Source organism: Clavelina lepadiformis, chromosome 9 (genome assembly GCF_947623445.1).
Source record: "Clavelina lepadiformis chromosome 9, kaClaLepa1.1, whole genome shotgun sequence".
NCBI classification, from domain to species: Eukaryota; Metazoa; Chordata; class Ascidiacea; order Aplousobranchia; family Clavelinidae; genus Clavelina; species Clavelina lepadiformis.
In genome coordinates this window covers 9,708,794-9,725,087 of record NC_135248.1, presented here as the reverse complement: position 1 = coordinate 9,725,087, position 16,294 = coordinate 9,708,794, and the positions used below count along the sequence as shown (strand labels likewise).

At 37.0% G+C, this 16,294-nt stretch overlaps 1 protein-coding gene across 1 annotated transcript; it reads right to left on the bottom strand.

Moving 5' to 3' along the window:
* Window positions 1–399: 399 nt before the first annotated feature.
* LOC143471375 (uncharacterized) lies at window positions 400–15,888 on the bottom strand (the record flags this gene model as incomplete). The annotated part of the gene is made up of 52 exons (XM_076969838.1): window positions 400–1,567; window positions 1,708–1,863; window positions 1,991–2,099; window positions 2,205–2,376; window positions 2,521–2,659; window positions 2,767–2,874; window positions 2,946–2,993; window positions 3,077–3,184; window positions 3,276–3,329; window positions 3,505–3,558; window positions 3,653–3,706; window positions 3,810–3,863; window positions 3,943–4,050; window positions 4,137–4,298; window positions 4,535–4,588; window positions 4,667–4,782; window positions 4,967–5,120; window positions 5,446–5,607; window positions 5,710–5,763; window positions 6,090–6,143; window positions 6,212–6,265; window positions 6,403–6,456; window positions 6,525–6,632; window positions 6,698–6,841; window positions 6,928–7,035; window positions 7,162–7,269; window positions 7,341–7,439; window positions 7,718–7,771; window positions 8,138–8,236; window positions 8,315–8,368; window positions 8,486–8,539; window positions 8,727–8,780; window positions 8,868–8,921; window positions 9,140–9,184; window positions 9,309–9,362; window positions 9,641–9,685; window positions 9,764–9,862; window positions 9,962–10,015; window positions 10,162–10,206; window positions 10,323–10,376; window positions 10,497–10,541; window positions 10,685–10,738; window positions 10,811–10,864; window positions 10,975–11,028; window positions 12,277–12,330; window positions 12,658–12,711; window positions 12,931–12,975; window positions 13,976–14,026; window positions 15,316–15,408; window positions 15,540–15,593; window positions 15,676–15,708; window positions 15,832–15,888. Coding segments are annotated over 52 exons (4,155 nt in total), but the record flags the coding sequence as incomplete, so codon positions are not given.
* Window positions 15,889–16,294: the final 406 nt, after the last annotated feature.

Here is a 16,294-nt window from a genome sequence, read left to right as displayed (position 1 = left end):
CAGATTTTTAGCTGTTTCGGCGGCCTCAAAAAAATACATCGGTTGAGTGCAGCAATCTATTGAAAACATACATATAGGCTACTGCTGCGACTCAATCGTGCTATCAGCTTTTGATAACGCATTTTGAGCTTTTGATAACAGACGCCTATGGACCTCAAAACTTGAGTTCGTGAGGGGGCCATGCCCCAGTAGCCCCGGCTGGTGTGAGCGAGTCTTTCTTGTGCAGCGGCCCACGTGCTCTTGAATCATCGATGTGTGCAGCTGGTTTAGTTGAAAATATCAAAATTTCCAGGGCAGGGACCATTAAAACGAAATAAACACGCAAAACAACTTAAAACGTTGGGTCCCGTGCCCAATCCTAAATCCGGTGCTGGTCAGTTGACGATAATAACAAGCAAGTTCTGACGGTAAGGTCATTTTATTTGCATAATAGTTAACAATATAAGAAATAAAAAGGCAGGCTAAACTTCGAACGTGGAAAATTATCGTTTCTCGTTGAAAGGAGGGGAAGCTTCGTTTCGCATCAAAGTCAAAGTTTTTTTCACTGAATTGTGAACATCGCATGATCTTCGGTGACTGACCAATGGACTGCACATTATTTACCTCATCCAAGAAATATCGACGCTACTTAGTGCTGGTAAGCATAGTAGATATTTCTTCTAGGTAACTTTCCACCGCAACCGAATCAGTGCAATCTTGACCTTTAAGTTTTACCTAAATGCCTCTGAATGACGTCTTTCAAAAGCGTACTGGAGAGCGGGAAATTCATCCGCTGATGGCAATTTGCAGTCAACGAAAAGCACGCGGAGCTCAAAAATCGGCAGGCCACGATGGCTTCGGGCGGTTAAACGGGTCCTGATAGAGAGATTATTGAAAAAAAAGAGAAGGGGTATTTTGTAAAGCAACAAATAACCTCATGAACATGGAATAAAAAAAGTAAGTAGTCGTTGAAAACGTGCTAATGCAAACACACATACTATTACCTAACAAGTCGCATACGGAGCAGATTTTTAGAGTGCAGATAGTGAATACAAAATAGCAAGGGCGCGATTACAAATATTGACGACAAAGCGGGCATAATAATAAAAAGAATAAAAAGTGGGTTTATGCATACTACACGTGGGGCTTATAGTGAATACACAAGGATCGATACAAAACAGATGTAAGTTGAAACGGGCGTATGATTCAAAATATGCTGAAAAGTATTAGGTACACAATATGCAAAGATACAGAAAAGGCACATAAACTCGTCGAAAAATACGCTAAATGTCATCATCATCGTTCACACAAGCAATTTTTGCACATTTAACAAAAACAAAAACGCTTTCATGTTGCGTCGTCATCGGTATGTGGGATTAGGCAAAAATCGTAGTCGGGTGGGTTAAAGCCGGTCCGTTTTCCGTGAAATCAACTTAGCTTTTTACTTGAAGCAAACCGGGCCAAACTCGACCCCAAATTCCTGATCCGATCCACCAACATCCAAAGGCGCAATATCGGTGATAGGCATGCGTGCAACTTTCTCTGTTTCGTACTCAATAATGGTCTTGCCCCATGACGTAGGTCGGCCCTGTAAACAAGGGGTTTTATATTCCAAGTTAGCTATTGGCTAACAGGGCCAATTATTATCTTTTTTAAACCAATTGAAAGGATTGACTGACTATCCACAAATAGCCCTTTCAAATTTTAGAACCTGTCAATTTCACTTACCGCACAGCCATCTTGAAGAACGCTGTATGTATTCCTTGACCTCCCTTCTGCCGTAAACTCAGTGTCCCCATAACCTCTCAGTTTTACTGCTTGATCCTTGCTATCAGTGATGTCATTGTGATAAGCGACCATGTTACGGCAGTAGAAAGTAACGCGCTGAAAACAATTTAATTTTGAATGCGACGTGTTAAATTTTAAGGTATCTTCATTTACTTTTTTTCTCCGTATTTAATCACATGCTTAAGAACAGCCGAAGAACTACCTTAAGAATCTTTTTACCAACCTGTTTGGCGCTATTGCTGAGAAGGCGTAAGAAGGTAAGTTGAGTTCGATAATCGGCGTGTTCGACTCTGCTTTCTAGCGGTGGATCATAAGAGATCGGCCGGCCAGTTCTGAAAATAAAAACCATCACTCAACTTAGTGAGCCCGTTAGACACGACAATAATACATGGTTTTGCCATAGTGATAGAATATAGATAATAATATTTCGCCCGTACCTCGCTTGGCCGTAATAGAGATAGCCGCCATTTAGTTCATCAGCGCTATAGTGAGTTCCGTTTGCAATTGATCGCTGAGTAGGATACACACAAGTCTCCAAGGTGTTGAAGTTGCAGTAAACTTCGATGCCATCAGCAGTGCAACCCCCATTGGGATCAATCCATCGCACGCCTGTATCAATCAAGCAACTTGCATTTACCCCAACAAGAGACAACACCGAGGCAGCAGTTACCAATGAAAACAACAAAACATGTTGTACTGCTGAAATATTGAGCAAATCTAATTGTATTTAAGTAGGAAATTAATTGCACGAACCGTCCTTTGGTACAATTCCCTGCTGTGTCTCAGCCAAATAGATGTCCATACAAGAGCGGGCAGGCGACTTTCGGTCTGCTCCTCTTGGTGCCTTCAAGGTCTCTACAGAGGATGTCAGTTCTTTCAGAGCCAACATCATCTATAAAAGAATAACGTTTGTCCCAGTACGAAGCATCACCTCACGAGAGACAAATTTTTTTCTTTAACTCACTACGTTGCAAAAATTAAATCCTGTCATCATCTTACCTCGTTATCGCGCTCAATAGCTGCATCGTCGTTGACTGGTTGATCTGAAACACTAGGCCCTTTGTAAGAAAAGGCCGGCATCCTGAAAGCTGCAAGATCGACTCCGCTCTAAACCCACATAAAAAAGTGAAAAGACCCAAAAACGCGGCTGACTTAACTTAATTTAAAAAAAAACTCACTCCAGGTGGTCCGGGTGGTCCAGGGAGCCCTGGTTGTCCAGCAGGGCCCTATAACAAAAAAAATTATTTAAAGATTTTATCACACAAAACTTAGCGGTTATAAGTATCTTTTATACTCGGATGTAGTTTACCTTCATTCCGTCTTCACCAGACGAGCCACGTGGTCCACTTGGACCCATTGGACCAGATGGTCCATGATTGCCGTCTTTTCCGGGAATACCTCTGGGCCCAGTTGACCCCTGTCATTAATTAAAGTTATATTCGCAAACGTCCCGCAAAATTATGTTACTCCTTGATTTCTCTTTTAAATGAGAATATTTAACCACTTACCCTAAGACCTTGTGGTCCAACCTGTCCAACAGCTCCTCCATCTCCCTGTGGACCCTGGATAATTTAAAAGGAAATTACTTTCTTCTATTTCATCAGATTTATCCTTAACTATAGGGCGATACAAAATTTTACTATATTACTGTATTTAATAATTAAAAGGAAAATTAGAGATGTAGAAAACTAACCTCGTATTACATTTCTGTTTAAAAACAGCAGAAATATTACTTACTGGTGGACCTGGTAAACCCTGCAGACCGCTGAAACCACGATGTCCCTTTTGTCCCTACAATTAAGCAATAATTAACAAATGATAAAATACATACAACGATGTAAATAATTTTTTGAGGACTGGTAAATCGTCCAAAATATTTACTTACCATGGGTCCCGTTTCTCCACCCGAACCCTTGTCTCCTCGTAAACCTTGTGGTCCCTAAAAAATGCAGCCTGCTGTTACCAACAAAAAATGCTAATTAAAAGCAAACGGCCTTATAGTAAGTTAGTGCAAAAATAAGTTCACATAAAACTATACATACTGATACACCACGTCCTCCCTCAGGTCCAGGTGGTCCTTGTGTACCTGGTGGGCCCTGCATCAAACAAATAGCGTACAGTACATGAAACAGAATATTTCATTCAGTATATAATACAAAATTTCTAAGAACTTACAGAATCACCACGTGGTCCACTTTTTCCTTCAATTCCAGTAAGACCAGGTGGTCCAGGCATACCGGGTCCACCAGGTGGGCCGCTGTGACCAAGAGGTCCCATTTCTCCCTAAAGCCGAATCAATTCATTTATGTTGGAAAATTAAAGTACAGTATGTACAAAACATAAAGCAAAACCTATGTTCTATCTCAAACCTTAATTCCTGACTGTCCATCACGACCAGGGGTACCTTCTCGACCTTGGACCCCTTCTGGTCCAAATTCTCCTGGTGGTCCAATCGGCCCAACAGGGCCAATGTCTCCAGGAGCACCACGTTCTCCTGGCAAACCAGATCTACCTTGTTTACCTTCTTCTCCCTATGAAAACCAATTCCATGTCATTAAAACTTTGCAGCATTTTTCTCAATATATCAAAATTTAGATAAATTTTGTTTAAAAAAAGTAAATGCTTTATTTCCCGGCATATTTCTTTTACTATATTTTTTCTCAATTTTAAATAGAGTTTGAACTTACGCAATGATTGCAAAAGCAGATATATAAGCAAAAAAACAAGGATTTTAACGTAACATTAGTAACACACCGAAACTACTTACAGGTAAGCCAGATGGTCCCCGTTCCCCTTGACCTCCTTGCGGTCCAGGTAACCCCTTTTCAAAGAATGTACAATTCAAACGTTCTGTTTTCATTCAATTTTCGTATATCACACAAAATCCTAGCTTACTTACCGGGTTGCCAGGAGAACCAGGGTTTCCAGTAAATCCAGAAGCACCAGGTGCACCTTGTGGTCCCAGTTCACCTGAGGGCCCAGGTTCTCCAGGCTGTCCATTAATACCTCGTATGCCTGTATTATGTAAATGCTTTAAATTGCTTTAGAGTAACACAAATTTTCTGCCATTAACAGAGTTGTACACAACAGCTTGGTAACTTCACATGTGTAATTAACATTTAACATTAAAATTACTAGTTGCTGCAATCAGAAAGGAGAACACAATTAACTACTCTTTAAAAATCTATGCAAAGCTTACCTGGCTCTCCTTGAATTCCAGCAGGACCTAAATCACCACGAGCTCCTTTGGATCCAGGTTTACCAGGTTCTCCAGAATTACCTTGCTGGCCTGGGCTTCCCTGATCTCCTCCTGGGCCCGGTCGCCCTGCTGGTCCCGGAAATCCAGACGGACCCTACAATGATGAAGATAAACCGAATTAAAAAAAAATTAGATGGAAATACCACCCACAAAAATTGGTTTTTGTGTTATAGCAAATTTATGATTTTTAAAATTTATCACTCAATAAGGTTTAAGAATTTTTTGTGAGAGACACTTTTACATAACTTTAATGAAATATTGACCATGGTATAATAACAATTTTTTTCCTTTCTAGATTAACTATTTATGCTGTCAATGTAGTTTAAAAATTGTTTAATAAAGATTGTCGTTATTCACTTCTGACATCTGAGGATTGCTAAATCAATTGATGTTTGACATATATCCAACATCTAACTTACGGGTGGCCCAAGTGATCCACGTGTTCCTTTTCTACCAGTCAAACCAAGAGGACCAGGTGGTCCATTGGAACCGGCTGGTCCCTGGGGTCCAGGCTGGCCACCTTCTCCTTTAACACCACGAGGACCGCCCTCACCCTTCTTGCCTGGTTGACCTTCAGTACCCTGCAAAACAACCAACAAATCAAACACAAGGCACAAGCACACTTTCCAAAGGACCCAAAATTGTTTTTGAACTTCTAAAATGTATGGACCAAATCAACTCACCGGAGCTCCTGGAAACCCTGGGGGCCCTTCCAATCCTTGATCACCTCGTTCTCCCTAAACAATACTTGCTTTACTTTTTCGTTACATGCAACATGTAACTGATAATAATTTACGTTATCTTTTTCATGTACACACTATCTTTACACTTGCAACAAGAGAAAAACGTTCGATTGCCAAAATGACGTAGTGGGTTTAAAATTGTGTGCCACAACAACTTTACAGAAAAATCACAAACTTCTGAAATTCTTTTAGGATCCACTAGCGTTTTTAAACATTGGCTGATCTTTTGTATTGTATTATGGAAAATGTGCCATGAAAAATTTGGACTTTCTGAATGCACCATGCACCTATAAAGGACGAAAAAATAGCATCTAACTTACAGTTGAACCTCGAGGTCCACTTGGGCCGACTTCACCAGTAGCACCAAAGTCACCCTAAAAAATGAAAAATCCACTTATCTTCTTATCCATAGAATTTTATTTCCTGAAATCTAATTTGTTACCTTAATTCCATTTAATCCCTGTGGTCCAGGTGGGCCAATTGGTCCAGTCAGCCCCTACAAAAAGTTCTGTTGTTACCAGTATTATTAACTTGCCAACTTCATATGAGTGAGATTTGATTACTCACTACTCACAAGGAACTTATCAACTTGTGATATACACAACTGTGACACAATTATTGTCTTAAACTTACTCTTAAACCTTCCTTTCCTGGTTCACCTTCAGATCCAGTTGGTCCCGTATCACCCTGAAAAAGTTTTCAGCTTAATAAGAAATATCAACAAAAGCCAAAGGTTAGTAAATGAACAGTCTTACCTGGTCGCCTTTGGAGCCAGGAAGACCTGAAGGTCCACGACTTCCCATCACACCTTGTGCACCACGTGGTCCCATTTCACCAGGTTGTCCTAGTGGTCCCATTTGACCCTTTATTATACATTTATAACTTATGCTATCGAACCTTCGAACTCCTTTCTGATTGATATAATTACCTTTTGTCCATCACTCCCAGGGATGCCGGGCACACCTCTAGTTCCAGGAAGACCTTGCGAGCCTGCAGGCCCAACTTCACCAGGGAAGCCACGTTCACCACGAGAACCTGACTCACCTGATGGTCCCACTTCTCCAGGTACACCCTAGACATTTTTCAGGTATTTATTAGTAAAACGCACATCAAAGGATACTATCTTTCTTGTTGTTGAAATAAAAGTGCGATACGTACAATTTCACCCGGTTTTCCTGGTTCACCATTTGGTCCGGGAGGTCCTGGCATTCCTTGAAATCCTGTTGGGCCGGGTTGACCAGGTTCACCGCGTTCACCAGCAACACCCTGCACAGTGCTTAGTTCAATGCTTACTGAAGTAGTAAATAATATTTTTTTGAATGTCATTCATACAATCTATCGTGCGTTATCAACACGTGCTGTCATACACTATGTATTTATTGCATTACTTACAGCAGGTCCTGATGGACCTTGTGAGCCACTTTCTCCATCCTTGCCAGGTGCACCACGCAATCCAGGCGGTCCTGAAATTCCCTTCTCTCCAGTTTTACCACTTTCTCCCTGTAAAAAAATTATGCATGATTACTACTACATGTTTCTTTTTTCCTTGAAACCACTGTGATGACACATACCCTAGATCCTTTGACACCTGGGAAACCAATTGAACCTGCTGGACCCTTCTGTCCTGGTGGACCAGAGGGTCCTGATCGGCCATCATCTCCAGGTACGCCCTGAAATATTTTTCAACATAGTAACATCAAACATATCAAACAACTTATATTAATTGTGCACTAACAATAACAGAACAATTATAGTAATCTCCACAAGTTTAAAAATATAATGAATGTAACACGTTTTGTGTAGTGTAAATTCAAACATTTCGTCCATAAAAAGTTCACTTGATACTACTGTTTAGAACAAAATGAATACATATTTACGTTTAGTGAGCTTATATATGCATTGTTATTCCTATCCAAATCATTCAATATCTTAACTGCTATATACTTACTGCAGGACCTTGATTGCCCTGACGTCCCTCAGCACCTGGTTTTCCTGTTAAGCCCTACAAATAAAATTTATCGTGAGAAAGCAGTAGATAAAGCACAGTAGCTTAGCTTTAACACTTTTGCTTGGTAAGAGAGACACATTTTACTTCACTGTCATAAACTGCTTGTCAACGCAAAATGCATTTATCATATAAAACTGGATAGAAAAAAACCTTACAATTAATTATCTTTGTTTGTTGCTGGTAGATATCAAGTATCAACTACACCATAATCATTATCTTTACATGTTGTGCATATAATCACCTTAACTATGTTAATAAAATGAGCTCATAGACAGATGTTTGGTGGAATAGATTAATACGAAACTGCCAGAAACAGTATTGCAAAATTTAACCAAAACTTATAAAAACCACAATTCTTACCCTAGCACCGGGAAGACCCGGTTCACCAGCACGACCTGGGTCTCCAGTAGAACCCTTAGGTCCACCAAAACCTGGTTTACCTCTTCTACCGGTGCCACCCTGAAAAAAAACATCTTTTAACACAAACATCTTCCATAATACCAAACATAAGTTATGACAAGGAAAGGTGAAACCTACCTTAGGTCCTGGTAAACCATCAGAACCGGGGAACCCTCTGTTACCAGTTGCACCCTGTAAAGGTTAACAGAGATGTTACTATCATGATTCCAAGCTCAAATGGTATACTTTTTAATTCAATTACATAGTTGCATAGGTTTTAATACTCTGTTTGACACAAATCTAACTCACCCGTTCACCAGTTGGTCCAAGTGGACCGGCTGGCCCAATTTCTCCTCTGGGACCCTGGATTTATAATATGATTTTAGATGCTGCACACTACAGGAGTTTATTTAGCTTACACTTTTTATTTGGTTTAATTTAAAGAATGAAAAAAACTCGGAAGATAGAATTATGTGAAGTAATGATTTTTTATAATTTCTAACTACAGAAAGTTGTTTTGTACAGTTAGCATGTGCAGTGAGTGACTTACTCTATTTCCTTCTTCACCTTGCGATCCCTGCAGACCTTGCGGTCCAACTGAACCCTGCAAAAAATGTAAGGTGTAAACAAGAACAACAATTCAAAGCAGCATGAGATTTATAGGGTGATTAGCAAATTATTTTCAAAATACCTGTGACCCTTTGGGACCTTGATCTCCTTTATATCCTGTTTGGCCAGGATTTCCCTAAAATTATACAGTAGTACGTAAGTCATAATAAAAAACTTCCAGACGCACATATTGCATAAGAGGTGTGTAAATGGAATATTAAAAAAGTGTTATTTCTGCATTGTTTACACAAAACAATTCAATAACTATAAAGGTATTAATTAAATAATCATCTTCAATGCATGTACAATGTACCCCGTAGTAGAATCAAATACATTGACAGAATATAATCTCACCTGATTTCCCTTTGTTCCAGGGCTACCAATGTTTCCTTGTGGACCCTGGAGTGCAAATGATAAATGTGTTAACAGTATACATTAAAGTTTAGAAAATTAAAAGTGAAGAGTACATCACAATGTCAGAGAATGTAATTTAATGCAGGGATTGTTTTTAAAGCAAACTCACAGGAGATCCACGAGGCCCAGGCATTCCGGATGGTCCGGCGACACCAGATGCACCCTATAGAAATACACTAATAGGTAAATAATTTCATTTAATTTCACATTAATAGTAAACTAATTTTTGTTTACTTGACCTAAATATACTTTCACATATGCAAATAACTGGGTTTTAGAATTGGCGTGATGTAGATACCAAAATGTCAGAAGTGTTGTCTCATTTTCACAGATATTTTCCCTCAGTTTAAACCAATTTGGATTATTTAATGAATCTTTTAACTTTAAGCTGACGAGTTGCCAATAAATAAGCTAAGTAACACTAATCTAGAACCAACTTACCGTTGAACCTTTGTGTCCAGGCATTCCATCAACACCAGAGGCTCCCTGTTTAAAGAAAAAAAATGTACTGTTGTTAAAAGCCTTGTATTTGCTTTCATATTGAACATTGAAAACAGTGCTTACAGCTAATCCAGCTGGACCGGGTGGTCCAGGAGTGCCAGATTCTCCACGAGAACCCTGCGGGCCTTCAGGACCACGACTGCCTGTTGGACCACCTTCTCCCTAAAATCGAAGGAATATGTAAACAATTCAGAATAAACAAGACAAATGCATATTGGATATTTTTAAAACGAAAAGTATCAGTTACAAGCAATTTCTTACTTTGGATCCAGGAGCTCCTGGAAAACCAGGTGGTCCAGCATTTCCTGTCGGACCCTAAATACGTAATTAAAATAACAAGTACACAAACACAGCAGATCAGTTTCCCATAACTAAAATACGATGTAACTTGACAAGTAGTAGTATAAAACAAACTTTGATACATTAAAAAAAAATTAATTCTTCGGAAAATTTTAACTTACTGGAGGTCCGGATTGTCCTGAAAGGCCATCAGAACCTCTTGATCCCTAAAAATTAATGTCAAAGACTTAAACTACTGTATTATAAAATGTTTTCATTAAGTTTCATGTGATAAAGTAATAAAACTTTTAGTAATCTTAGAATCACACAAGAAACTTCTTACGGGTGCTCCGACTGAACCAGGTCGTCCTCTATCGCCAGGTAAACCTCTTGGACCCTGAAAAAATTTATCATCACAAAGATCAGATGAATACCAAAACCAAGTTGGCATCTGAGACAGTATTAATATCTTCTAAAAAGTTCATTTCTAGGTTTACTGTAGATACCATGTTTTTACCTGTAAACCTGCAGGTCCAGGTTCTCCCTCTGCACCTTGTTCTCCCTTAAAGAATTACAATGTATAATGTCAAATTAGAATAGCTGTCCAAAGAGCACAACTACAAATATGTCTATGTTTTGTACGTCTTATGATTTATAAACATCTATGACATAATACAATAATGAACAAATAGAAGAGGGCCTCACTCCTTCACCAGCAACACCGGCTTCTCCCTTCTCTCCATTGGTACCAGAAAGGCCCTGAAAATTAACGCATAATATTTTAGAACTACATTCGTGTTAAATTTCATAAGTGTCAAGCAAAATACTTACCCTATGACCCTTTGCACCAGGTACACCAGGTGTTCCAGCAAATCCTCGAGGTCCCTATAAAAATGTGATCTATTTTATTACCAAGTAATGTTAATGCAGATCACAACATACAAAAAATTAAGACAAGGTTAAATTATTATATTGCCAAGCAGATTAAATTATACCATTGGTCCAGGAGTCCCAATACTTCCAGTTTTTCCTGATTTTCCATCTGTACCCTGCGAGATTAAGTTAAAGAAAGGTTTTAAAATAACAGAACAACATGATTGCATTTACTTACATGCAACTAGGAACATGGCTTCTATTGTGATTTTTATTTGATGACGTATAGTGTACCATAAAGAAATACATTGGCTTGTGCTTTTGTTACTATGTTTACAAACATATTAACTATAGGCAACTTGCTCATGTGGTCAAGGGGGTGCCAACAGTTAGTAAATCTAGTGTTAAATATCCATGATGAAACAAATAGGCAATAAAACAATAAGTGCAATAATGGGAATGAAAAACTTGCATTTTTTGTTTGGCTGTCACTATTTCACCCAAAATAATCATGCAATCAAAGCTATTTTTCTCAGTTCCTTAATTGTTATGTACACTAACCTAAATCTTCCAGTCTGAATCTAACGTCAATTAAACCCTAAATAACTAAAATCAACTTTTAGCATACCAATTTGGTGAAATAGTCACTTTTTTTTTTATCTATGTTAGATTTATTTCCAATTCATAAACTTGTACATGCGACTAAAACTTAACGTTTCTAAACAATTCACATGTAAACCCATTAAAACAAAACAAATAACAATATTTGTCATGTAGACAATTTTTTGACTAATTTCGAGATAACAGGCCCGAGGACAACAAAAACACTTTTTTTGGCATTAGTTGTTTACATATACTTTAATAAGCGATTGACAGGGCCCGTAAAATCACCTGGAGTTGAGTGAAATTGAACTACAAAGCTTCCACTGTATTCTAGTTAGTGTATAAATTTTGCCGATGGTTCAATTTGGATGCCCCATTTTAATAAATTTATTAAATCAAAGCAGGTTCAGAAAAATTACCTTTTGCAAGCAATAGTTTCAAACAATTTTTTTAGATGCAAGGGGTCATCTTCATTACATGGTGTGTATTGTGATGTGCCTATTGGCTACACCCAAAAACAGAGTGATACAAGTTCGATCCTTTGATTAATGTAGCTTATAACTTTGTTAAAACACAAACAATTTTCTATTGTTTGTTTCTATAATTGATATGTAAGGTATTTCTGAAATAATTACTTCAAAAAGAAATCAAAAACTAATCCATCTGATTAGTAGTGTCACTGTATTTGTATTTGAGCGAAATTAATACCCTCCCTTGCCAATATTTTTGAACTTTTTAAAAGCTTGAAGCCTATGATATATACCAAACATGAACAGAATGTTGTCAAACGTTGTTAAAGTTAAAAGTAATTAATTACTTACATCTTTTCCATCCTTTCCAGGCAAGCCAGATGGGCCCATTTGACCAGGTGGTCCCTGCAAATGAAGCAAAAAAATACAATTCTCTTAATAAACACTTAACGAAAAATAAGCAAATATATATCATTCAGAAATGCTTAATAGTATACAGTATATACCTAAGTAACCTACTGGCACTTAGCCTCATATGCATACGAACAAATTTGGAAGATTGTAAAGGAAAGAAATCAAACCAAAAACTGATAAAAACGATTAAGCAGATAAAAGAGATGATTGTAGCATCACCAGTAACCATCCTCCACCTCTCACTGAATAATTTGCACACATACCAGTAACTATAACTACACACCAACTTTAAAATTATCTATATCTATTTTTGCCTACCATTGGTCCAGTCTCTCCAGATACTCCAGGTGGACCTTGGAAACCTTGTGGGCCCTAAAGAAAAAAGTCTGAAATTTAATAGGATAACTAGTAGTACAACAAGAGATAAAATATTACGATTGTGTTTGCTAAAAATATTAATCGTTAAACTACTTCCTGCATTAAGAAGAGAATGTGTATTTTTCAGCAGCATGTTTGTTGTAAACAAATACATTCCAAACTATTGATATCATTAATAAAACTCTGACACACTGTGTAAGTTATCAAACTTACTGATGTTCCAGATGGACCAGGTAAACCTCTTGGTCCCATAGATCCCTACAAACAGAAAAATCATTTATAAGATGAACCAGGTTTTTCTGATATGCATGACTAAGCACCCAACATTGAGCATGTATATGGGTATAACTAAACAACTCTGCCAAACAGCACTTAAACTCCTTTATGAACTTGAACCAAAATAAAAGTTGATTGAGTTTGTAGCCCCGGTTGGTAGTTGTAGTAATACCAGCAAACAGCATATACAACGACTAGTGCTAGAGTGTATTTCTATTTGAATATTTAGCTGGACACTTCATTAGCCTAAGCTATTACAATGTAACTTTGTAGTACCATATTGGTACGTTGTTTATTTCAAAAAAGGAAGGGCATTCTAATATACGAATTATTTTAAACTTGTTGTATTGTTTTATGAGTCAGGCAATTATAATGTCTCTGAAACGTCCAAGGTCATGGGTGTATGCACATACTGACCACTCCATTTACCAAAATATAGCTAATGTAACTAATTTAGCAACTACATCCGTTACATAAACTACTTTTTGGTATACAGAATGGTCCTGCATATACCACTGAACTTGCAATGCGAAGTTAATGACACAGGCTCTACTGTTCATTGGTTTTGCAGCCTCAGATTTTGTGAAAAATACATTCATGAAAATGTGCCATTATTAATCACAGTTGCGTAAACTTGTGAACATACTACCATTTACAAAAATGTTACATACAATCATTATTCCAAGCAATTTGGATGATAAAAAAATCTCGCAATACAAGGTAAAGAGTGTGCTGTTCTGAATTGGAAAAAAAGCAAAGGTTTGACAAAAATCGCACAGGTTAGTCGATTGGCTACATGTTTGAGACCCATGCCCACTGGTATAACACAATAGAGAAACAAAATCACAAAATTTTGAACTGTACAGATAGAGTACTAAATGAGTCCAATTTTGCTATATGTAAAAATGATATTCTATAGTAAATACAACATAAATGTCAAAATAAAAAGTATGGAAATGTGTTATCATTATAGTAATCCTACCGGTTGTCCAGCTATAACACCAGATGGTCCCTTTTGTCCAGATGGCAAATACTGCATAAAAATATAATCATTACAATAAACGTAGCAAAAGAGTGGGCCCCTTCTGTGATTCTATTCATGAAATACTTACACTTATAACAAATTTTACAATATATATACATTGATTCAACAATATTTGTCTAATTTATCTTTATAAGCTGATTAAAACATTATAATAGTTCAATGCAAAATTATTGCAACACAAATTGATTTGTGCATATGCACTTCTTCCCTTAAGCCAAGTGTTGGTTATGATCATTTTATGCGTTACATCAGAAAGCATTGCAGTGCTTTAAGTTGTCAAAAGTTTAAAAAAAGTTTTTTTTTGTTCATTTTTACTTCTTGCGCCACTCTGTGACAGTTTTAAAGACTGTTTATGGCATGGCAGATTGGCATTAATCATGAGTTACCAAGTACTAATTCAAGTAGTTTTAATAAAAACTAGTACACCCTAGTATTGGAAAATTAGTATTGAGGCACTTAGCTCGGGTAAAGCAGCTCCGTAAAGCGGATATTAGCCAGATAAACTTTCCCAGCCCTGGTTATAAGATTGTCCTACTTGTAGTAACATTTAATTAGAGTTAATATTACATTGAGTAATTATAATATGTTTCATTTAAAAATTACAAATTCTGTTGCTTTGTTTTGATCAAAACTTTGTTTCCATTTTCAGAAAATGGTAAGCAAAAGGCAAGTAAAGTGTCTAGCATTTTTAGCATAAGTAAGTCGCTGCTTCAAAACTATAACCACAACCAAACATATGAGCCTTTGTTTAAATTTTTTAATTTTTGGCTGTTCAATTCTCAAACTCAAAAATTTTTAATTCCATATTCGTTTATCAGCTTTAAGATTTGGCATAACACATTTAATATTTTGAAACAAAAACTTTGAGCAAAGTCAATTTAACAAGTGTGGAAAAACGAAAAGCATTGTAACATCAGTTCTATACCATCTCGTAAACAGAAGTAGTCGTAAACAATAATCTAATAAAAATATTGAAACAGCCCATTAGCTGTTTAACAAAACATTTAAGAAAAATTTGCAAAATATATATTAAAAGATTTATTTAGGGAAATAAATAATTGCACTAGACTAAAGTAACGTATTGGCATATAAAATTAGAGTATGATAATAATTTGCCAAAAAGCACTAGTTCACCAGCACAATGTCACTTTTCTCAACAACATTTCTACAATGAATAAAAATTAAAAACATTCAAACTATTTTGTCAAGATCTGCAGGATTTTTCACAAAATCAAAGTTAATGTAAATGCATGTCTAATATATGTATAACAAATTACCCCTCCATCACCACTTTGTCCAGCAGGTCCAGGCGGTCCAGGTGGACCCGGCACACCTGAATTGCCATCTCGTCCTCGTGGGCCTCTGTCACCCTAAAATAGTTGGCACATTATGCATAATACTACTACTGTACTAGTGCTGTAAAAGTTAATTACCGTTACTGTATATATTAAGATCAATAACACAAAGCAATTACATATGATTACAACAACAAAATGCAAACTTTTGGTCCTGCAGGTCCAGCTGATCCATCGGGTCCTTCTGGTCCAGCAAAGCCCTAATTGGAAACATTAAATCTGTTAATTTTCTAACCCGCACCAAGCCGAATGTGCAAAAAAAAATACGCTAATCAAACCTACCGGAGGCCCTGGTAACCCACGTGGTCCTTCTTTCTACAAAAAACAATTTATGAAGTAATTAGTAAACATACCAGGTAACTGATTCAAAACTGAAACGGTCATTCAATTGTGTAAATGTCTGGAAAAAGAACACTTGATTATATCTAATTTACTCACCCCATCATCAGCAACTTCTCCAGGTTCACCTTTCTGTCCTTTCAGTGCCTTAGTAATAATTTAAGTGATTATTATGTAAGCACTAATGGTGTAAATGTAACGATTCTTAACCGCAGTTTATCATAAACTACTTAAATGTTTATAAAGAGCAAGACACAATACCTGCGGCCCATTAACTAATTTTAATTCATAAGAATCATAACTAATTTTAACTCAAGTTTCATTTTGGCACAATATGTTGGACAGATATTATAAAAAACCGGTATAACATTTTCAACGTAACAAAAACTTTCTGATGGATTTTCACGTAGATTTAAGTAACAAACCAAAGTTTTCCACTTGCTAAAGTGTTTCAGCTACAGCAGGACTTACCTCATCTGAAAATAAAACAAATTGTTTTGCACTGGGATTCTTTAAATAACACCAATTACATATTTTACGCTAACTGAACAAATGAGTATTT